Consider the following 24,133-nt stretch of genomic DNA (forward strand, 5'->3'; position numbering starts at 1 on the left):
ACAATAAGAAAAGTTTTTCCAGAATAGAAACTAATTCTTCCAGACTAGAGATGTGAAAAGAGAGCCAGTTTCTATCAGATGTAATGCCGCCCCCCCCCCCCCAAAAAAAAAGCAATATCACTGTTTACAAATTCCAATGAACCAAAATTAGATGAAATTAATGATAATCTGATCTTCTCTATCTTTGTTTTAAAAAATGAGGCCAGGTGATGATTGATCGGCTGTAAGACTAATCTCATTTTCCCCCCCAATAGCTCTGCCTTGAAGATTCTAGTGGCAGTAGAGGAGTGGCCTGGTGGTTAGGTTGGTGGACTTTGGTCCCGAGGAACTGAGGAAGTGAGTTTGATTCCCACTTCAGGCATAGGCAGCTCCTTGTGACTCTGGGCAAGTCACTTAACCCTCCATTGCCCCATGTAAGCTGCATTGAGCCTGCCATGAGTGGGAAAAGCGCGGGGTACAAATGTAATAACAAATAAAATTCTACAGATTGATTTGTATAGGGTTGGATTATTTGTTTTCTTTTGCTTCTATTTTTTATTTCATTGCATATATATTATGTCTCTTTTAGTCTTGTTTTGTTTTTTTAAATTCAAAATCTATGATCCATTCTGCCCTTTCAATCCAATGAAAGTATAGACTATAAATGCCATTCTTAAGTAAATTAAATTATTGAAATGTCAGGGCAGATTAATCTGGTGGAAAAGTGGTGCTATATGTTGAAAATTCACTAGAAAAGAAAAATATAAGGGTGCTGCTGTACAGCTGTTCCCGTGCTTCTCACAAATACAGGATGACAATCTAAAGATTCATGGGTCAATGCTCAGAGCCTAACACTGGCACTAGAGCCGATTAGCGCTGGATTAACGCCAACGTTAATCTGCTCAATATGTTCAGAGGGCTCTAATGCAGCAAACAATGTGCACACCAAAGATTAGCACAAAGAGTACTTAAATGTAGTCAAACGGATGTTAATGAGGTCATTTCCTATTCCCTCCCCAATGCTCAGAGAACAGCACACAAAACAAAGCTGCCCTTGCCGTTGGAAACCTAAAGCCAGTTCAGAGCTGGCATTAGGGTGTTTGGTCCATGTTTTCTCCTTAAAATCTGCCTGTTTTATTTTTTTTTATTTTCAAAGAGATGTTATTGAGTTTTTGATTGTTCAAGTAACATTGAAAAGAAACATGTGGAAAAACATTACAATTATCAAATTGTCTTCCTATCTAAATAGTTCTTCTATAATATTAGTGTTAATGTCAAGTATAGAGACAAGTATAGAGACATTGAAATCAAAATGTTGGGCCTTTTTTTTTTATAGAAGGGTAAAAAAGTATATGGGATATAGTGAGGAGTGAGGGAATGGATGAGAGAAAAGGAAAGATGGAAAAAAGAAAAAAGGGGGGAGTTATGGAGAAGAGAGAGGAGATGAGTTATAAGTTTGAGATTTATACTTATGCATATATTGTGTTAGTTCAGATAAGTGGTGGTAATAAATCTGTAAGACGGATTATGAGTTATAAAAATATCATTATATTTAAACATAAACATCATATAACCAACTAAATTTTCCCATTTGTTAAGTACTGTTTAATTGGAAACCAGACTTTCAGTTTATTGAACTGCCTTAAATTTAATAGCAAGGGATGTTTCAAACTTGTGAATCTGCATTACAGAATGCCACCAGAAATGAACGTTGAGATTAGAATTGTCCTTCCAGGTGGATAAAACCATTTTAAGAGCTATTACAATTAAGGTGTCATACAGTTTATAAACGTATCTGTCTGTTAAGTTTTCCAAGGCGAGGGATCCAAAGAGGATTTTGCTTGTGGATAGATTTTCAGATAAGTGTAATATGTCCAAAATAATTTTCCATACTTTGTTCCAAAACTGGAAGGTATATTTGCATTCTATCAACATATGTATGAGGGTGCCTTTTTCACACTTGCAGGACCAACATTGGTTGTTATCAAGTATTCCAGCTACATACATTTTTTGTGGAGTCCATAAAGTTCTGTGATGTAAGAAAACATAGACCGAAGTTAATTTGTAGATGCTATTGGTTTACTTATTTTGGTCCAGAAGAGTGTCCATTGATGAGTTAAGTGGTGTTGTAGGTCATTTTCCCATATTGAATGAAGGCTATGTTTTCCATTGAAGTTACGAGAAATTAGAAATTTGTATATTTGAGAAGCAACATGTCCTTTTTTGTTAACTGATGTAATAAATTTAAAGATTGAAGGAGCATCTGGTGTAGTTTTTGATAAATATGTATGAGCTGATTTGACACAATGCTTTAATTGAATCCAGTGGAAGTGTTGATTGGTGATTAGATTGTATTGCTCTTGAAGAGTTGAAAATGGTTTCATTTTATTATTTATTAATGGTCAAGAGACCATATCTTTTTATTATACCATTCTTTCCATAGAACGGGTTGTATATTCAAATTTTAGGATTATACCATAAAGTTGACTGCAATGATGTGTCAGAGGGGATGTCTAGCTGTTTATCCAACATAATTAAACATGAAAATGCAGTAGATATCAATATGTCTTTTTTTTTTTTTTTTTGCTTATCTTGTAGAGAGAGAGGAAGATAGAAGTAACATAGTAACATAGTAGATGACGGCAGAAAAAGACCTGCATGGTTCATCCAGTCTGCCCAACAAGATAAACTCATATGTGTATACCTTACCTTGATTTGTACCTGCCTTTTTCAGGGCACAGACCGTACAAGTCTGCCCAGCAGTATTTCCCGCCTCCCAACCACCAGTCCCGCCTCCCATCACCGGCTCTGGCACAGACCGCATAAGTCTGCCCTCCACTATCCTCGCCTCCCAACCACCAACCTCTCTTCCCCCACCGGCTCCGCCACCCAATTTCGGCTAAGCTTCTGAGGATCCATTCCTACTGCATAGGATTCCTTTATGCATATCCCACGCATGTTTGAATTCCGTTACCGTTTTCATCTCCACCACCTCCCGCGGGAGGGCATTCCAAGCATCCACCACCCTCTCCGTGAAAAAATACTTCCTGACATCTTTTTTGAGTCTGCCCCCCTTCAATCTCATTTCATGTCCTCTCGTTCTACCGCCTTCCCATCTCTGGAAAAGATTTTTTTGCGGATTAATACCTTTCAAGTATTTGAACGTCTGTATCATATCACCCCTGTTCCTCCTTTCCTCCAGGGTATACATGTTCAGGTCAGCAAGTCTCTGCTCATACGTCTTGGAATGCAAATCCCATACCATTCTCGTAGCTTTTCTTTGCACCGCTTCCATTTTTTTAATATCCTTCGCAAGGTATGGCCTCCAAAACTGAACACAATACTCCAGGAGGGGCCTCACCAACGACTTGTACAGAGGCATCAACACTTCCTTTCTTCTGCTGATCACACCTACTACTACTACTACTACTATTTAGCATTTCTATAGCGCTACAAGGCATACGCAGCGCTGTACAAACATAGAAGAAAGACAGTCCCTGCTCAAAGAGCTTACAATCTAATAGACAAAAAATAAATAAAGTAAGCAAATCAAATCAATTAATGTGAACGGGAAGGAAGAGAGGAGGGTAGGTGGAGGCGAGTGGTTACAAGTGGTTACGAGTCAAAAGCAATGTTAAAGAGGTGGGTTTTCAGTCTAGATTTAAAGGTGGCCAAGGATGGGGCAAGACGTAGGGGCTCAGGAAGTTTATTCCAGGCGTAGGGTGCAGCGAGACAGAAGGCGCGAAGTCTGGAGTTGGCAGTAGTGGAGAAGGGAACAGATAAGAAGGATTTATCCATGGAGCGGAGTGCACGGGAAGGGGTGTAGGGAAGGACGAGTGTGGAGAGATACTGGGGAGCAGCAGAGTGAGTACATTTATAGGTTAGTAGAAGAAGTTTGAACAGGATGCGAAAACGGATAGGGAGCCAGTGAAGGGTCTTGAGGAGAGGGGTAGTATGAGTAAAGCGACCCTGGCGGAAGATGAGACGGGCAGCAACCTTCTCGCTACGGCCACCGCCTTGTCACACTGTTTCGTCGCCTTCAGAAACTCGGATACTATCACCCCAAGATCCCTCTCCCCCTCAGTACCTATCAGACTCTCACCGCCTAACACATAAGTCTCTCGTGGGTTTCTACTCCCTAAATACATCACTTTGCATTTCTTCGCATTGAATTTTAATTGCCAAACCTTAGACCATTCTTCTAGCTTCCTCAGATCCCTTTTCATGCTTTCCACTCCCTCCCGGGTGTCTACTCTGTTGAAAATCTTAGTATCATCCGCAAATAGGCAAACTTTACCTTCTAACCCTTCGGCAATGTCACTCATAAATATATTGAACAGAATCAGCCCCAGCACCGATCCCTGAGGCACTCCACTACTCACCTTTCCCTCCTCCGAGCGAACTCCATTTACCACCACCCTCTGTTGTCTGTCCGTCAACCAGTTCCTAATCCAGTTCACCACTTCGGGACCTATCTTCAGCCCATCGAGTTTATTTAAGAGCCTCCTGTGGGGAACCGTGTCAAAAGCTTTGCTAAAATCTAAGTGGAGTGGAGTGGAGGAGTGGCCTAGTGGTTAGGGTGGTGGACTTTGGTCCTGGGGAACTGAGTTCGATTCCCGGCACAGGTAGCTCCTTGTGACTCTGGGCAAGTCACTTAACCCTCCACTGCCTGCCGCATTGAGCCTGCCATGAGTGGGAAAGCGCGGGGTACAAATGTAACAAAAAAAAAAAGTATAGCACGTCAATGATTCAATTCTCCAGTTACCCAATCAAAGAATTCAATGAGATTCGTTTGGCACGATTTCCCTCTGTAAAACCATGTTGTCTCGGATCTTGCAACTTATTGGCTTCCAGGAAATTCACTATCCTTTCCTTCAGCATCGCTTCCATTACTTTTCCAATAACCGAAGTGAGGCTTACCGGTCTGTAGTTTCCAGCTTCTTCCCTATCACCACTTTTGTGAAGAGGGACCACATCCGCCGTTCTCCAGTCCCTCGGAACCTCTCCCGTCTCCAAGAATTTATTAAACAAATCTTTAAGAGGACCCGCCAGAACCTCTCTGAGCTCCCTCAATATTCTGGGGTGGATCCCGTCCGGTCCCATGGCTTTGTCCACCTTTTAGCTTTCCAAGTTGTTGATACACACTCTCTTCCGTGAACGGTGCTATATCCATTCCATTCTCAGGTGTACTTTTGCCAGTCCCTCGCGGTCCTTCTCCAGGATTTTCTTCAGTGAAAACAGAACAAAAGTATCTATTTAGCAAATTGGCTTTTTCTTCATTATCTACATAGCGGTTCGCTGTATCTTTTAGTCTCACAATTCCCTTTTTAGTCATTCTTCTTTCACTAATATACCTGAAGAAATTTTTGTCGCCCCTCCTTACATTTCTAGTCATTTGTTCTTCCGCTTGCACCTTCGCCAGACGTACCTCTCTCTTGGCTTCTTTCAGTTTCATCCGGTATTCCTCCCCGTGTTCCTCTTCTTGAGATTTTCTATATTTCTGGAACGCCAACTCTTTAGCCTTTATTTTCTCAGCCACTTGCTTGGAGAACCATATTGGTTTCCTTTTTCTCTTGCTTTTATTTACTCTCCTTACATAAAGGGCTGTGGCCCTATTTATTACTTCTTTCAGCCTGGACCACTGCCCTTCCACTTCATGTACGTCCTCCCAGCCCATCATCTCCTTCTGGGAGAAGTTTAGTGGAAAAGGGTTCCAAATTTTTTCAACTTGCAACCATATTGGAGTATATTCTGCTTCTGTTGCTAGCCATTTAGAGGCCTGTTGCAGTATGAAGGCTTTATGGTATGACAGAAAATCGGGAAAGGAGACTCCTGCTTTTTCTTTAGGAAGTTTGAGAGTAGATAAAGCTATTTTAGGTGTTTTCCCAGACCACAGAAATGTATTCAGAATGTTGTCTAATTGTTTATAAAATGTGGAAGGGAAAAGAACTGGAATCATACTTAAGATGTATGTAATTTTGGGAGAAATCATCATTTTGATTGTCTAAATGACCCTACCAAGACAGGCATAATGGAGACCATGATTTAAGTAATAATTGTACTGAATCTATGATTTTTTTTTTTTAGTGTTAATTTCTATTGTATTGTCTAGATTTGAGAATAGCGCGATGCCTAGATATTTTAACTTTTTGGAAGACTATACTAATCCATATGCGGAGACAATATCTGGAATTGCATGAATATTAGAGGTAATACTTCTGTTTTTTGTATGTTTATTTTATAGCCTGAGAGAGGCATAATTGTCTACTAATTTAAAGAAGTGATTTAATGATTGATCTGGATTGGACAAAAATAACATGATGTCATCGGCATATGCTGAAACTTTGATGTCAACTTTTTTTATGTTTATCCCAGATATGAGTGGGGAAGAGCAAATAGTAATTGGTATCGGTTCCAGTTCTATATTGAGAAGTAGGGGAGATAGTGGGCATCCTTGATGAGTTCCCTCTGTGAAGGATTAGAGGATCAGAGAGAGAATTATTTGCTAGAATACGGGCTGATGGAGAGTTATATAATACTTTAATTTTGTTGATATATTCTGTGGGGATCCCAAACCAATAAAGTACTTGAAATAGATACCACCATTCAACCCTGTCGAATGCTTTTTCTGCATCGATTGACAAGGCTATAATAGGGTCAGAACATGATTTAGCATGGTTTGAAGTACGGTGAAAAAGACAAGCATTGTCTGATACGAGTCTATTAGGCATAAATCCAACTTGATTAGGGTGGATGATTTTCGAGATTATTGTTTAGTTAATCTATTGGTTAAAATTTTTGCATAGATTTTATGGTCCAGATTAAGTAATGAAATGGGTCTGAAATTAGCAACTTGTGTAATATCTTTATTTGGTTTGGGTAAGACAGTGATGATAGCACCATTAAATTTGTTAAGAGTTGTATTATTGTTGTCCAGTTCTTCAAAGAATATTTTTAAGGGATCAATTAATTCTTTTTGAAAGATTCTGAAAAATTCACATGGCAGTCCATCAGGGCCTGGTGCTTTGCCCAAATTGAGTTGTTTTATGGCATCATAGATTTCTTGTGTCTTTAATGGGGATTTTAAGGTGCTTTATTCAGCTAATTAGAATGCGGGTTTATTTAGAGAGTCCAAAATTTTTTTTAGACCTGGCAGGTTATTATGTGATTCTGAAGAGTAGAGGGAGGTGTAAAACGAGTGAAAAGTATTGAGGATGTTTTTTGTGTTGGTTATGGCTTTTTTGTTGATGTCATATATTAAAGGAATTTGTGTTTTTGTTCTTTTTCTTTTTAAATAATTTTCTAACAGGTGACTGCTTTTGTTCATTTCTGCATATTGGGTTCTTTTATGAATAAATATTTCATGACCAGCTTTTTGTGCCCATAATTTGTTCTATTCATATCTATTTTGAAAGATATCTTTAAGGATGTTTGAGTTTGGATCTATTATATATTTTTGTTCCAAATTTTTTTAGTTTGATTTCTAAATCTAGGTGCTTATTTTTTGTTTTGTTTCAGTAGGCAGATAAGGAGATCATTTCTCCTTGTAAAGAAGCTTTAAAAGCTTCCCAGTTAATAATTGGATTAGTATCTGTTGGGTTATTAGTCCATAATGGGTTTTTACTGGAGTACTGTGAAATAAATTGAAGTTGTATTGAAATAGGAGCACGGTCTGAAATGGAAATTATGCCTATCTTGGTTGCAAGTACAGAATGCAGGAGGGAATTAGATATTAGGAAAAAAATCAATTCTGGTAAAAGTTTGATGAGAGTTTGAGAAAAAGATGAATTCTCTGTTATCAGGATTATGGAGACGCCAGGGGTCTAAAAGGTGATATTGTTTAATATAAGAAAGTAACATGGAATGTGACTTGGTAGGATGATATGGAGATTTTGATTGTCTAACCAGGGGTCAAAGGGAAGGTTTAAATCACCTATTATGATTGGATCATGTCCACATTCAGCAATATTTTGGAATAAGTTAGTGAAGAACTCAGAATTGTCTCTATTTGGACCATATAAGTTTACTAAGATAACATTCATGTTATGTATATGAATTTTTAGTATTATCCATCTTCCCTCTGTATCAATGAATTTATCAATAACTTGAAAGGTAATGTCTTTATGAAAAAGGATAGAGACACCACTATGTTTTTCTGAAGCAGGAGAGTCAAATGAGTGACCTATCCATCCTGCAGAGCTAATATACTGTTGCAGGCTGGAAAGGTGAGTTTCTTGCAAAAAGATAATCTTTGCTTGTTGTTTTTTAAGTGCCAAAAATATTTCTTTTCTTTTTATTGGGTGTCTCATACCATGCACATTCCATGACACTATACCTATTTTATTCATATGCATGACAAGGGAAAGATATTTTTAACCATAACAACCACAATGGATATAATATCAGGAACAGAATAAAAAAAATCTGAAAGAAGCCACCTAGAGGTAGAAGATATATGCATAAAGGAGAGAATAAGAGGAGAGTGAAATGGTAAGAAGAGCAAAAAAAAAAACAGCTCAGCCTAGGAAAGGAGAGTGTTAGGGGGAGAGAATATAGACAGACTGCCCAAGCAAAGGCTCATTCCCTTTTGATAAAAAAAAGAGAATAGAGAGAACCTGGTTTGATTATGTGAAACTTATTGCTAACGTATTATAATTGTTAACAATTACATGAGATCATACATAATAAACAAATTACATTCTTAAGTGCAACAGAAACATGTTTGAATTGTTTTAACATATTATATGCATTGCTGTAACATATTATCAAACCATACCATTGTTCGAGTGCTGATCTATGAAGTGCTAAAGGTCTGTAGGGTTTTGGAAGCTGCGTGTTTGGTTGTTTAAAGTGACGATCATTTTTGCTGGATAATGGATTCCATATTTGGCTCCGACTTCTTTCAGCCGTGTGCGCATAGATAGGAATTGCTTCTTTTAAAAAGCAGATGTTTTTGATAAATCAGCAACAATAAGAATTTTCCAACCGTTGAACAAAAGTGGAGTATGGCAGGCAGCAGTAAGTATTTGGAGAGTCTGTGTAAATTGAAGAATTTTCGCCACTATTGGGCGGGGTGTTTTCACCTCAGGTTTTAATTTTCCAGGAGTACGATGAGCTTGTTCGATCTCAAATGGCTTCTCAAATTGAATTTTGAATACAGTAGGGGGTCAATTTTCCAGAAATTGTATGGTGGTGTTGTTGTCTTCGTCTCCTTCCTTTAGACCCAGAATGCGTATGTTGTTTCGACTGTTTCTGTTGGAAAGATCCTCTATCGAAGTTTCTAGGTGGGATAACCTTGTGTCCACTGCCTTGCGATGTTCTTCAAAGTTTGCAGCTGTCTGTTTTAGGTTAGATTCAGTTGTTTCTAAACGCAAATTGAAATCATTTATAGAAGCGATAAGAGAGGCAAGTTCCGTACTCAGTTTGCATGTTTTTTCAAAGTGACGCATGGTTAGTTCTCCAAGATGTCTTAATTCTTCCATAACTGCATCTCCTGAATGAGAGGAAGCTTTTGCAGGCGCCATCTTTTCAGGGCTCAGGAGATCATTTTTCAGTCTTTTTGAGCCTGGGAGAGGTGTTGAGCTTGGATCCTGAGACAATGCTTTAGGTGACGGCATTCTGATAAATCCAGATAAGTGTTTATGTAGATTTTAAATTTATAAAACCAGGATTACAGAAGATTTTCTTCTTATGTGAGGGAGAGCACTGTGCTTATGCTGCCATCTTGTCAGGCATCCTCTAGCACCCCCCCTGCCTGTTTTAATTGAATTTGAAAACAGAAGGAAGCCCCTGGAAGCCTCAAAGCACTGGGAGTAAGAAACACACATGTGCAAGTCGAAATGAAAGCACACGTTGGTGCCTATTTTCTGCACTTAAATATAAGCCTTTGGTGAAAAAGAATTTGAAAGGCTTATATTTACAGGCACAGAGGATTGGCACCAATGTAAGCTTCACTTCCAGATCTGCCTGCCGCATGCGCACTAGAGCCGTGGTTACTGCAAAATTCTTGTGTGCATGCGCCAGGAACGTTCCTCCCCCTTGCTTTTGGTCTCACAGTATGCATATTATTTGCAAGCAATTAGTGTTCAGCATTGCTGGGCTATTTTTCTGCGCTGTTCCTGCACTATTCCCAGGCACTCTTCGCTACAGCACAGAAGCTCTGAGCATCAGCTAATCAGACAGAACAGGCTCTAAGGAGATGTGTGGAATAGAAAGTCACACAGATAAATCACAGTAAATGCTGCAAGGAGTTACAGGAATGAAAGGCAATTCCGTAACTGGGTAAGTGCAGTTATGGCGCCTTGCAAACGTAAGTGCACATAAAAGCAGCACTTACATTTGTAAGTGCACTATGCACTATTCTATAAGATCGAACATAATTGTTAAGGCATATAACTGCAAGAGGAAGTGTATATGATGAGGACAGAGCACGAGTGTCTCCTCCTTATATGCACAACTTATAGATTACTGTAAGTTATGTGCAATGCATGGTGTACTTTCGTGGCCAATTACGCCTGCCATTGATCTGGCATAAAAAAATTATGCCTAAATGTAGGTGCATCATTGCGGTGTTATTATTCTATAACAGAATCGAGGCAGCCAGATACTGTTACAGAAAAAGCATTCCCCATGTAGCATTGAGGTGCCCTGTTATAGAACTGTCCCTATAATTTTAATTTAGAAAATTAAAGCTCAATTTGGAACACAATGTAAATGCTCAGAAATATTTTCCTTCGCTACTAAAGCTGGATTCCCGAACTTTGTGTATGTGACTTCTAGCAATGCAGGCAGACTGCAGATAAGTGCCAGCACATGTAGAAGGCACTGTCACAACCTTATGGGCACTCTGCTGAAAATCCACCTGTAGGACTTGTGAAAGAGGCAAAACAAGCTCAGATCTATCATGTGTTGGGGGAAGAAAGGAGAGCACCTGGAGCTACTGTGGCAAGACTTGAAGCAGCTGCTCACAACCTCACAGCTAGTGCCATGATCTCTGTCACTCTAGAGTGCTCTCAGGATATGAAAAGTAACTCAGCACTTATCCAGAAGGTGGACATCAACTGGTAAATTTGTTAAATAGGAAAACAACTTCTGGGCGCTGTAACTATTTGTTTTCAGCATTTCCTTTGATCAAGAATGTGAGATTCAAAGCCTTATCTTCTTATCCCTTTTTATTTCTAGGTGTTCGGTTACATTTAGTGAGAAGTTATTATTCCTTTCGTAAAGCACTGAAAACATTTGTATACTAACTTAAATTAGATTTGACGTTTTATTAATTGTACTTTTTTCTTTGTAATTTCTGATGTTCTGTAATCAGTATTTAATTTACAACAGTTTAACTCCCCTCGAATCTCAACTGAGAGAACTGGCAAGATAAGACCATTTTAACATAACACTATATTTTTAAAAAAAAATCCTATTTATTTACAATAAAGAGCTAACAGAGGTTTCAGACCTTCAGCTCCCCTATGTGAAGGAGCACTTTACAACAGATTTTGGTATTCAGTCTCCAAGTTACAGGAAACACAGATTGCAAATTATTCCAGGAGTTTCTCAATATGAAAAGGTAACACACAGGGGTTATGAAAATCCAAGAATGCCTCATCAGCTCCTCAGGGCTTACATCTGCAAGACCAAACCAGGGTCCCTCTATGCATTCCTTCCGTACTGAGCCCCTTCATGCTCCATTTCCTCCAATGTGCACAGCTGACAACACAGACCATTATCGAAGCCCCAGCTTCTTCTTTTCCCTCTGTTTCTTACGCACCACATCAATGTTACGATCTTTCCACATGCTCTTCCTCAGCTTGATGGGTCGACTACCCACGTACTTCCCTGGAAAATAAAACAAAGAAGGAAAAAATGCCTTAGTAGGGGGTAGATAATAGGCTGCATTCCCTCCCCTCCACTCCCACACTTGCCTCCAAATATGATGCTGCCTACTCACTCAATCATGTAAGAGACCTGAGCAGCATGAATCATTTTAAGACTCCCCTGTGTGGCAGACTGAACTGCTCTAGCATACATTTTCAGCTCTTCTAGATACACCTGTGCTTTTCAGCCACAGAGGTACAGCTTAGGGTTTCTGATGTAATTCATAGTAAAAACAAACTACTACGCAACTGGGCTCTTAAAATATACCCAGTGCACGCCCCAATACAGTATCAGAACAGTTCAAAGAACCTTAACACATCACCAGTTCAAGCCTTCCTGATATCAATTAGCAACAGTGTGAGAAAGCATCCTTATCCTACTGTGCCTCAGCTTACTAGGAGGTGCAAAGAGCTCATATGCCAGTCTCTGTACCATGCTCACCATTCATCTCCCGCATAGCCCGTACATAGTCGTTGGGGTCCTTGAAGCTGACAAAGCCATAGCCCTTGGTCTTGCCTGTGCGCTTATCCCGGATGACCTTGGCCTTCAGGAAGGATGGATAGCGGCTAAAGGCCCGAGCCAGGATATCATCATTCACCTCGTTCCCGAGGTCTCCGCAGAAGATTCGAAAATCATCTAATGAGTGAAAAAGAAGGACAAAGCCAACATACAAACAATGAAAGATAAACACATGAAAAGAACAAACATCACCGAGAAAAGGTCTTAATGACTCTACCCCAACAGCCATGTAGTGCACCTCCCCTCCAAGAAGAAACCCAGGCCAAAGGAAACTCAAGCAATGAGGACAGGCATTAGGAACTCAAGGGCAGGTAAAATTTGTCACTAGATTGTATTTTATAAAACTGTATTTATGTTAAAATGTAACCTATTTTGGACAGGCTTTACCTTAAATGAAAATATAGTAGTGTAAAGATCAAACTAGCATTTTAATTTCTCTTAGGAGTACCATGTTAACATATTCTCAGTACACAGTAAGGCTAGTGGAGGGAGCTATCTGATTGGCAGATCAGTGCTTTATATGCTATGAAACAAAGGAAAGGTTCTGTCCTATTGGTTGTACCAGAGGCAGCAGATCATCTTTCTAATTGTAAACTACTTTGATTTTAGTTTGTGAGGTAGTCAATCAAATTTTTACATACATCTCACACTGACAGCAACGTAGAAAAGCTTGCGTGCAGAGCTGCACATTGGTTTGTTTGGTTCCTCCAATTTATTTATTTTATAAAAAATTTGATTGACTACCTCTCAAACAGGACAAAACATTGGTCAGGCCATGGCCCCAGTGGCCCACCCATTCTGCTGCTTATGGGTTGCATACTGCAGGACCAGTGGAGAGACATGCCCAGCTGGCTGACCTGAATCCCACTCCAGCAAGCTCGGATCCTCCCAGTTAGTGCCAGCTGCTGTCCGAATGCAGCGTTTTGTCTTTTCCTGCTTAGTCTTCTTCTTGTCCTCTGTCACTGGCTCAATCGTTTGCTGCAGGGGCAAATACGAAAAGAAGTGAGGGACTCAAGAGGGAACCCATCATCTGCAGGCGTGGGCCACTACAGGTAGACATTCTAAAACACAGTCTCAAGCAAATATCTAAGAGCACTTCAAGTAGAATCTCCTGCTAAACATACTGGAAACTGGTGCAGAAGTTCTGCCAAGCTCTTCCTCAGGATACCAATGCACAACTTTTCACTTCAAACTGAGTCAGCGCTACCATTTCTGCCAGTGTTTGCATGCTCTGTCCATTCAACTCCTGGTTCTATCTCAAGCAAGTCCAAGAGTCACAATCTGTACCTGTCTTGGTGCCGCAGATCATACTCAAGTTACCTCCCTCCCTCACTAAACACCTAATGTGTCTGATCCAAGTGCATTTGAATTTTTCTGGCTTCTGTAACCTCCACTTTAAGTCTGTTGAACTTCTCTCAGTGAACAGCATGGCGCAACCCATCTTTCCGTTTTGATGTCTTATGGTGCTATATATTTGAATGTTTCTATGTTTTCTTCCCCTTCTAAAGAGTATACAGCCATACAACTTTCTGCTTTTGGCCAACCTGTGCTCAAAGCAGCCTCTCATCAGTTAACTGCAGCAACTAGTCTCCATGCTCTGTCTTTTCTGTCTTACCTCAGGCTGCACAGGCTCTGCCTCAGGCATGCTTGGTCCGATCAGCATGTCCTCTATGACCGATACCTCCTTTTCTTCAGTTACTAACAGCAACTCCGACACCTCCTCCTTCCAAGAAAATAGGAAAGTTAACCAGCAGACAGAAGGCTGACAACCTCAGGCCCTGCCTTAGTCCATCACAATATCTTCATCTTCCGTTCATTCTCAGTCAGGAAGGAAGGAAGCCACTATCACACAAACAGACAACTCAGATTTACAACAAAGGTATACTGGATAATTTTCAGTTCTGTCCAGGAATAGATCTACTAATAATTCTCCTTTTAGTTTCCATTCTGTTAAAGGTTGTTGTAAAAGATTGAAAATTCATGAAACTTTGTTAGCATATCAAGCCCCTAAACTTTGGCAAGAATTTTCAATATGTTTTACTCAATCTGATAACTACGCTTTTTTATAGAAGGAATCTCAAAACTTATCTTTTTCAGAAGTTTGTTTTAGCTAAATAATTTAGAGTAATTGGATTTTTGATTAACTCTACTTTTGTAATTCCTGGGAAGTTGTCAAGGTACCTTGATGAAAGTGTGAACTGCTTAGAACTTGATTATAATAGCATATAAAGGAGAAATTAGACCTTACCTGCTAATTTGCTTTCCTTTAATCCCTCCGGACCGGCCCAGGATTGGACTGATGGGTTGTGCACGTCTACCAGCAGGTGGAGACTGAGAAAAAAACTTTGACTCTAGGTAGCCAATAAGAGCCCTGGTCATGTGACCCTAGCCTCAGTATTTGAATAACAAAGCAGAAAGAAGAAGAAGAACAGTCTGTGCCCCAAGGAATTCAAGCAACCAGGAAGCACTGTTGAAGACGTGCTCAAAGGCTCACCGACAACTCTCACCAGAGCAGCGGTATGGCCTTGTCATAATGGCTCACCGAAAACTCTAACCAGAGAATCGGTATGGCCTTATCATAATGGCTCACCAAGTACCCTAACCAGGGCATCGGTATGGCCAAACTATAATGGCTCACCACATACCCTTACCAGAGCAGCGGTATGGCCTAAACTATAATGGCTCACCACATACCCTTACCAGAGCAGCGGTATGGCCTTAATAGAAAATGTGTTTTTTTGTTTTTTTTTTACTCATTTATTTATTGTTTAACTTGCAAACAAAACAGCTCTGCAAACAAAGAACTGAACACATCTCTGCAAACCATGGAACATAGACAACTAGACAGAAATATAGCACACGGGAGGGGCCTGGGTCGGTCCGGAGGGATTAAAGGAAAGCAAATTAGCAGGTAAGGTCTAATTTCTCCTTCCTTAGCATCCCTCCAGACCGGCCCAGGATTGGACTGATGGGACGTACCAAAGCAGTAGTCCTACGGGAGGGACCCCAGCAAACCTGCTGAGATTACTCTCGACGCAAAGACCGCCTCTTGTCGACATTGAACATCAAGCCTGTAATGCTTAGAAAAGGAATGGAGAGAAGACCACGTAGCTGCCTTACAAATCTCCGCTGGCGGAACCAAGGAACACTCGGCCCAGGACGCTGCCTGCCCTCTAGTTGAATGAGCTTTAACAGAGTCTGGGACTGCCTTACCTGCCAAAAGGTAGGCTGACGCTATCATCTCTTTGATTCACCTAGATAACGTGGGCTTAGAAGCCGACAAACCCTTACGGTGACCGGCCAACATAAGGAAAAGACGGTCCGTGCGACGAAAATCCTCAGTAACTGCGAGATACCGTTTAAGCACCTTCTTAACATCCAGAGTATGTAACCCTCTCTGTTCCTGCGTCCCTGAGGCCGATCCTAGAACCGGCAGAAACACTGACTGGGACAGATGAAATCGAGACAGCACCTTAGGCAAAAAGGAAGGCACCGGCCAAAGAACCACTCGTTCCTTTGAAAATTGCAGAAATGGAGATCTACATGAGAAAGCTTGCAACTCCGAGACTCTCCTAGCAGACGCAATAGCCACCAAAAACACTGTCTTAAGCGTCAAATCCTTCAAAGAACATGCACGCAATGGCTCAAATGGAGGTTTTGTCAAAGTCGAAAGGACCAGATTAAGATCCCAAGATGGGAAGACTGACCTGACCGGAGGACGAAGAAGACTGACTCCCTTCAAAAAACGTACTACATCGGGCAGACTAGCGAAAGACCTACCCCTCCTACCTCTGAAACAGGAAAGAGCTGCCGCTTGCACCTTAAGAGAAGAAAGAGACAGCCCTTTATCAAACCCTCGCTGTAGAAAATCTAACATCTGAGCCATTGACGCGCCGAAAGGACGAATGTCAGCCTCTACACACCAAGCCTCAAAAATTCTCCAAGTGCGAATATAGTTCAGAGAGGTGGAACGCCAACGAGAAAGAAGCATGGTGGAAATCACTGGTTGTGAAAAACCCCGCTTAGCTAAACGGGCTCGTTCAAGAGCCAAGCCGTAAGACAAAATCGAGCCGGATCTGGATGTGGGACTGGCCCTTGTACCAGCAGAGCCTTGTGCACTGGGAGTCGAAAAGGAGGCGCCACCGATAGACGTTGCAGATCCGCGTACCAAGGACGCCGAGGCCAGTCCGGTACCACCAGAATTACCGGTCCTCTGTGTTCCTCGATCCTCTGCAGAAGACGACCTATTAGCGGCCAAGGAGGAAACGCATAAAGAAGGTCAGAGGGCCACTGCTGCAAGAGAGCGTCTACCCCTGCCGCTCTTGCATCCCTTCGTCGACTGAAGAACCGAGGGACCTTTGAGTTGAGACTCAAAAAGATCGAGGACTGGAGTGCCCCAGCGCTCCACTATAACCTGAAACGCCTGAAAGCTGAGAGCCCATTCTCCCGGATCGAGAGTGTGGAGACTGAGGAAGTCGGCTTGAACGTTCTCTACTCCTGCTACGTGTGATGCTGAAATGGCCGTGAGATGAACTTCCGCCCAGGCAAGGAGACTCTCCGCCTCCCGACACAATAGTCGGCATCTCGTTCCTCCCTGGCGGTTGATATAGGCCACTGCCGAGGCATTGTCCGAAAGGACCCGCACCGCTTTGCCTACCAGAAGAGAACTGGTGTTGCAGAGCCAACTGAATCGCCCTGGTCTCCAAAAAGTTGATTGATTGAATGGCTTCCAGTTGAGACCAGAGACCCTGTGTCCACTTGCCTAGACAATGCGCTCCCCAGCCTCAGAGACTGGCATCTGTCGTTAACGGTATCCACCGAGGAGACTCCAAAGGCATTCCTACAGTCAGATTCTTCATCCAGAGCCACCAAAACAGCGAGCTGCGTTCTCGGTTGCGGAGAGGTAGTCGCATCAGTAGTGAATCCCTCTGAGAGGACCACCGGGATAGAAGGGACCACTGAAGAGGCCTCATATGAAGCCTGGCCCAGGGTACTGCCTCTATAGTGGCTACCATGGAACCGAGCACCTGAAGATAATCCCGAGCACATGGACGGTGGTGCTGAAGTAACTCCCGTATCTGAGCCTGAAGCTTTACAATCCTGGCCTGCGGCAGAAAGACTCGGCCCCGTGCTGTGTCGAACACAACTCCCAAATACTCCAGAGACTGAGAAGGAACTAAACGACTCTTGGCTACATTTACCACCCAACCTGGAGACTGCAAGAACTGCATCACTCAACCTGTGACTCGACAACTCTCCTGATAAGACTTCGCTCTGATTAACCAGTCGTCTAGGTATGGATGAACAAGAATCCCTTCTTTTCTGAGGGCTGCTGCAACCACGACCATGACTTTGGTAAATGTGCGTGGAGCCGTCGCAAGACCGAAGGGCAGTGCTCGAAACTGGTAATGCCGTCCTAGAATTGCAAAGCGCAAGAACTTGTGGTGAGCTGGACGAATAGGAATATGTAAATAGGCCTCTGTGAGATCTAACGCTGTCAAATACTCGTCCTGGCGCACTGCCACTATGACTGACCGCAGCGTCTCCATACGAAAGCTTGTGACTCTGAGAGCGCGATTGACAGCTTTGAGATCTAAGATAGGCCGAAAGGCGTCTTCCTTCTTTGGAACTACAAAATAAATGGAATACCGGCCTTGCTTGTACTCGGAAGGAGGGACTGGAGAGATAGCCTGAAGATCTAACAGCCTCTGTAGAGTGTCCCGAACCACCTTCGCCTTGAGAGGAGAGCGGCAGGGAGACTCCAGAAAGGCGTCTGAAACAGGTCTTGCGAACTCAAAGGCATAACCATCTCGAACAACCTCCAAGACCCACTGATCTGAAGTAATGTGGGCCCACCTCTGATAGAACTGAGAAAGACGAGCTCCGACAGGGACCAGAGGAGAGGCCCTCGCACCTTCATTGGGATGGACGACTCTGGGATCGAAAACCTGGATTGGAGAAACCTGCTCCTCTGCGAGAACCCCGAAAGGACTGAATCCTATTGCCAAACCTAGACCTCTGAGGCTGAAAACCTTGACCAGCCTGAAACTTCCGGAAGCCTCTCACAGAACTCCTACCAAACAAAGAACCCCGAGTGGACAGACGAGGCCTATCTTGCGGTAGGCGAGGAACCTTAGCATCTCCCAAGGAATTAACCAACTTATCCAATTCTTCTCCAAACAAGAAAGAACCTTTAAAAGGAAACTTGCTCAACTTTGACTTGGAGGCCACATCCGCCGACCAACCTTTCTACCACAGAGATCTGCGAGCAGCGACCCCCAAAGCCAAAGACTTAGAAGATGCTCGCAGCAAATCATAGAGGGCATCAGCCAGAAAAGCCGCCCCCGTCTCAATTCTAGCCACGTCAACATCGATGGTATGAAGATCATCCGAAGTCCTGTCTAGGACTCTCTCTGCCCACCTAAAGCAAGCTCTAGCCACCAAGGAACCACAAATGGCAGCCTGCACTGCCAAGGAAGAAACATCAAAACTATTCCTGAGCAGAGAATCTAGTCTTCTTTCTGGAACATCCCAAAGAGCCGTGCCTCCATCCACGGGAACCGTATTCCGCTTAGTAACCGCCGACACCACTGCATCCACGACCGGCACCTTAAGCATAGCTTTATCCGTTTCTGGAATCTGATAGAGACGAGACATAGATCTAGTCGGACGAAAAGCTGCATCTGGAACCTCCCATTGCGCTTTAATAACATCCCAAATGTCCTGATGCATGGGAAAAGTTTTGGGCGCGGATCTAGACCCCTTAATCAAGAAGTCTACCTTACGGGTTTGAGGCGTAAGATCTTCAAAATTCAAAGTAGAGGAGACCATAGAAATGAGCTCCTGCAAGTCATCTTTGTGAAAAATCCTAGCCACGGAAGGATCATCCCCCTGGGCAAAAGCTGCAGCCTCCGGATCTGTGAGAGAAAAATCAGGATCAGTACAGGCATTGTCTTCAAAATCCTCCTCCTCTTCCAGATAGGGCATCTCCTGATCGCGATCGGACCAAAAATCCCCGTGGAAAACATCTTCCCTAACTTTTTTAGGAGGTGGAGGTGTAGGTCTGACAGCATCTGCTGTCCCAGCTCCTGCATCAAAAACGCCTGGTACATCTGGAGCACAAACTCAGGAGGAAAACCCCCTGCCTGAGCGGCCCCAGATTGCACCAGAGCTCCCGAATTCAAAGTATCAGCATCTGATAGACTTAGGGCCATAGGCTGCTGAATACGCGAAGGAGAAGACGGAGTAGGAATCAAAATGGCCGCTGTTCGCGCCAAATTCGCCGGGGCGGCCTCCGGAGGCGCGCCTGACTCCTCAGGAGCTGCAGACGAGGACCGCGACGGCGAGGGACCCGAGACCGACAACAGAGAGGCCGACGTCGTAGGCAAAACAGACGAGGACGCTGCTCCTGGCGCGGTACAATATTTACATGCACCGGTAGAAGAAACCCCTCGACGCTGGCAAACAGCGCATCGTTTAAGTTTTTCAGACATGGCGGAGACGCGCGCGTACGCGGTTCGCGCCTAAACACCTTTATTCTTTAAATGTTTGAAAAACACCAGACTCCACTTTATTCTTTAAATGTTTGAAAAACACCAGACTCCGCTCTCCAGCGCTAGTAATAATGACCCAGCGAAACGAAAGATAAGCACAATAACAAAACAAAACTTGTGCTCTTTGGTTCGTTCTTTTTTTTTTTTAAACAGACACACAATACAGACACCCCAAAACGTAAACAGAGCTGCCTGCTCGTTAAAACAATGGGGAAACAGAGCTTATATAGTTTAATCTGGCTGCCTCTCCCAAAGGTAAGACCTCTTTGCTAACCAAAAGAGGAACCCTTCCCTTAGAGATTACTAGAATAGAAGGGAGATGGGGAGGAAGAGGGGGAGTGACCCGGGGCACCCGAGTATACACCCCTGAGGCTTAGCTAATAAGCTGACCAAACCTAACCAGCCTCAAAGAATTCCTGTGGCACAGAGAAAGATATAATAATAAAAAACTAGAAATTTAGAAAGAGAGACTAATGGGCTCACTTCCTACCTGCTGGGAGACTGAGAAAATACTGAGGCTAGGGACACATGACCAGGGCTCTTATTGGCTACCTAGAGTCAAAGTTTTTTTCTCAGTCTCCACCTGCTTGACGTGCACAACCCATCAGTCCAATCCTGGGCCGGTCCGGAGGGATGCTAAGGAATATTGTTATTTTACATTAAGAATGGTCCATCTAGCCCAGTATCCTGCTTTCAACAGTGGCCAATCCAGGTCACAAGTACATGGCAGGAAACCAAAGAACAGCAAGATTCCATGCTACCAACCTCAGGGATAAATAGTGGATTTCCTTAGGTTGACCTTAAGAGCACTTTAAGGACTTTAAGGTAGTAGACATGAGGAAAGCTACTACTTATTCCTAGGATTGGTAACATGGAATTTTGCTATTCTTTGGGATCCCGCCAGGTAATTGTGACCTGGATTGGTCACTGTTGAGAGCTAGATGGACCACTGGTCTGACCCAGTTTGGCTATTGTTAGTCTGTTGGATGAAAACCTTTGTTGTAAATCTGAGTTCTCTGGTTTTGTGATCTTGGCTTCCCACCTTCAGTTGATGCATGAAGCTACCTCTGGGGTACATAGCTGAAGAGCACATTTCTAAAACACACTTATACAAGTTTCTAATGAGTTTAGTTTAATAAAGTTATAAATCAAAGCAGTTTATAATTATACAAAAAGCCAAAATCAGGGAAAGAAGGGAAGACAAAACAAAAGACACAAGGGATAAAAGATACAAAAGACTTGCAATAGACAGGAGAGAAAAGGAGACATAAGGATACTGAAAACAGCACTATCAAGCACCCCTAATTAATTCTGGCTAGACTATTAAATCAGGTGTAATAACCTGGCATGGTATGATTCAAGTCTCTAATCAATAACTGTGGCTAACAAAAGCTTGAGAACATTGCCAAATTTGCACATCTTGAAGTTGAGAAAGTGAACAGTTATGTTCACTCAGTTATTGTTTAGTTTATTTGAACTTGATATACTGCCCTTCAGTACAATCAATGACATTCAAACAGAAAGGAACTCCATAAATTGTTAAAGGTTAGGGGTAAAGAAAGATACATTTGGACATAGAGCGGGTAATTTGATAAAAGGGTGTTTAATTTAAAAGGACAAGTAGAAGGCTGATTAGGAGCCATTTTAGAAAGATCCATAGGCCCCTATGTGATTCATACAATACAAGCGTAAGCAGCAGAAATCACGACTACTTTGCAGGCATGGACATTGCTTGAGCAAGCGTAAGGATCAATGCCTAGATTATAAAATACACTGATTTATACATGTACTTGTATAATCTACAAACATGTAACTGCAAACTCCACTAATACTCTACCCCATACATGCCTATGGGCAAAGTATGTGTATTTGTATGTGTATGTGTATGTGGCAATTCCTCCTTTAAGGTGAACAAAATACATCATTGCAGAGTGCATCACACAGAAGGTGCAGTTTTAAGCTTAAAGACGGTCTGCTCAAGAAGTCTAGAGCCCTCCAGTTATTACACTGAGCGAAATCTTTAAATTTCTATGTAGAACACCTGTATTTTTAAAAGAAATCCACCAATTCTTTGCATTATAATTTAATTTGAAAAAAGGTTCAGAAAGATCTGAGCTTTATTATTGCAATACTACACAAGGAAAGCAGAAATTAGTGTGGTTGGTCTCTAACTGGTAAGCAACCTTTTTTTTTTTACAAAAAGATGTTATGCTAATTCAAGTAATTAGTTAGTCTCACAACAGCTTAGCTTGGAAAACAGGCAAGTTTTTTTAAAGTAAACACCAGATATACCAAGCAAATCTGAAAGCTAAAAAACTGATCTAATGGGTAATATTCAGCCTGCAGCAGTCCGTATTTTTCTAAAATGCTGATTGCCGCAGGCATAAATAGCCTCATGTCCAGTCACCGGCATTGAATATTCAGGGCTAATTCCTCAGATGCCAGCCACTGAAGCTTATGTGGGCCATAGATGAGTATCAGCCAGGACTCATATAAGCAGATCTGCCCCCTTCTGATGCCCACTCCCTCCCATCCCCACAGAAGAATAGCATTGCATAGCATTTGGGGGTGGGTAGGAGAGGGGGGGGGGGGGGGGGAACAGAAAGCACTTCAAGCCAGGATCTGAAGTTAACCGGGCACTGGCTGATATTTAGACCGTTGCCCAGTTGACTTTGCACATTCAATTCAATATCCCATTTCCAGGGTTCAGTGCAGTTTACATTCGAGAAAAAGCAGATAGTGTTAGTGTGAGGTATGAGAAACATTAGAGACCACTGGTGTAATGCATGAGACTAAAACATTAAAGGAAAGGATAATGGATGATACTAGGAACTAGAAGTCATGATGGATTATTATAAGTACATAAGTAATGCCATACTGAGAAAAGACCAAGGGTCCATCGCGCCCAGCATCTTGTCCACGACAGCGGCCAATCCAGGCCAAGGGCACCTGGCAAGCTTCCCAAACGTACAAACATTCTATACATGTTATTCCTGGGATTTTGGATTTTTCCAAGTCCGTTTAGTAGCGGTTTATGGACTTGAAGCAGTCTTTAGGAAGAGAAAGGTTTTTAGCCTCTTCCTGAAGTTGAGGTAGCTGTTTTCTGTTCTGATGGGAATAGGGAGACAGTTCCATATTTTGACTCCAAGTACAGGGAATAGAGAGCTGAAAATCTTCTAATTTCAAATTAAGTTAGGCCAGATTGTTTCTGTCCTATGTGGTCGCTCAGTCAGTTAGCAGTCTGAAAATCTCTGCTAGCCAGCTAGATTTCCACACATCCCTAACTCTGCTCCCGGACCGCCCACAAAGTAGCTAGTTTCGGCATGGGCAGTTAGAAGGGATATTCAGTTAACTGCCGCTGAATATCCCCCCGGTTAACCCCAACGCTTAAGAACGCTTTGAATATCTACCCCTAAATTTTTCAAATATGTTCAGCTTTTGCAGTTATGGAATCCAAGCCTGTACCAGGAGAGTACTTACTTATATCTGCTGAGAGAAAACAGATTAGATGTTGCTCCAATCACAGGCATAGTTCCTTGAACTGATATGGCCATCCAGGGTGGATGCTATATTTACCATCCCTAACCTCCCTGAAAAGATTACAATGACTTGCTCAAGGTTATGCTCACAGTCAGCAGCAAGTAGGAGAGGTCTCTGAACTCATTTCCCAGGATTTTGCCTGCCTTGGGTCACTGCTAGATAATTATCTCTTTCCACAAAGGGCTTTACAGTTTAGGAGGCTTACCTCTTGCTTCTTCAATGGTGGTGCTGTATACACTGTTGGAGCCGCCTGGATTATCGTGGGATTCATTTTTGGTGCTGCCTGGATCACAGCTCGTGAGAGTGGTATCATTGGACCTACAGGACCCACCTACAGAACCGTAACAGCAATTACAATAAATCCCTGCTGCCACAAATACAATTCAAGGAATTACAACATAGATGTTCCACAGAACACAAACAACCCCCCTCCCCTTGCAGACCCTTACTTACTGGAGGTCCGCTTCTCATGGGCCCCATGGATCCCATTGGAGGGCCTGGAGGTCCCGGCATGGGGGGACCCATCATCAGTGGAGGAGGTGGAGGTCCTGGCATTGGATGGGGGACCATGGACGGCGGGTGAGGGGGGCGCATTACAGGATGACGTGGACCACCTGCAGAATTTAAGAACCCATGCAAATTAAATAAAAAAATGCTAAATAGTAGTA

At 42.5% G+C, this 24,133-nt stretch overlaps 1 protein-coding gene across 1 annotated transcript in view; it reads right to left on the bottom strand.

The window, feature by feature from the left end:
- Positions 1 to 11,132: 11,132 nt before the first annotated feature.
- The window catches only part of RBM42 (RNA binding motif protein 42), a 101,814-nt gene continuing 88,813 nt past the window's right edge, over positions 11,133 to 24,133 (bottom strand). The window contains exons 5-10 of the mRNA XM_030212631.1: positions 23,919 to 24,079; positions 23,671 to 23,796; positions 13,988 to 14,095; positions 13,230 to 13,350; positions 12,295 to 12,489; positions 11,133 to 11,814 (exon numbers count right to left, since the gene is read on the bottom strand). Of these exons, the coding sequence (XP_030068491.1) occupies positions 11,702 to 11,814; positions 12,295 to 12,489; positions 13,230 to 13,350; positions 13,988 to 14,095; positions 23,671 to 23,796; positions 23,919 to 24,079 (824 nt within the window). The 3' untranslated portion in view covers positions 11,133 to 11,701. The remainder of the gene's footprint in view (positions 11,815 to 12,294; positions 12,490 to 13,229; positions 13,351 to 13,987; positions 14,096 to 23,670; positions 23,797 to 23,918; positions 24,080 to 24,133) is intronic.

This window comes from Microcaecilia unicolor, chromosome 8 (genome assembly GCF_901765095.1).
Source record: "Microcaecilia unicolor chromosome 8, aMicUni1.1, whole genome shotgun sequence".
Taxonomy (NCBI): Eukaryota; Metazoa; Chordata; class Amphibia; order Gymnophiona; family Siphonopidae; genus Microcaecilia; species Microcaecilia unicolor.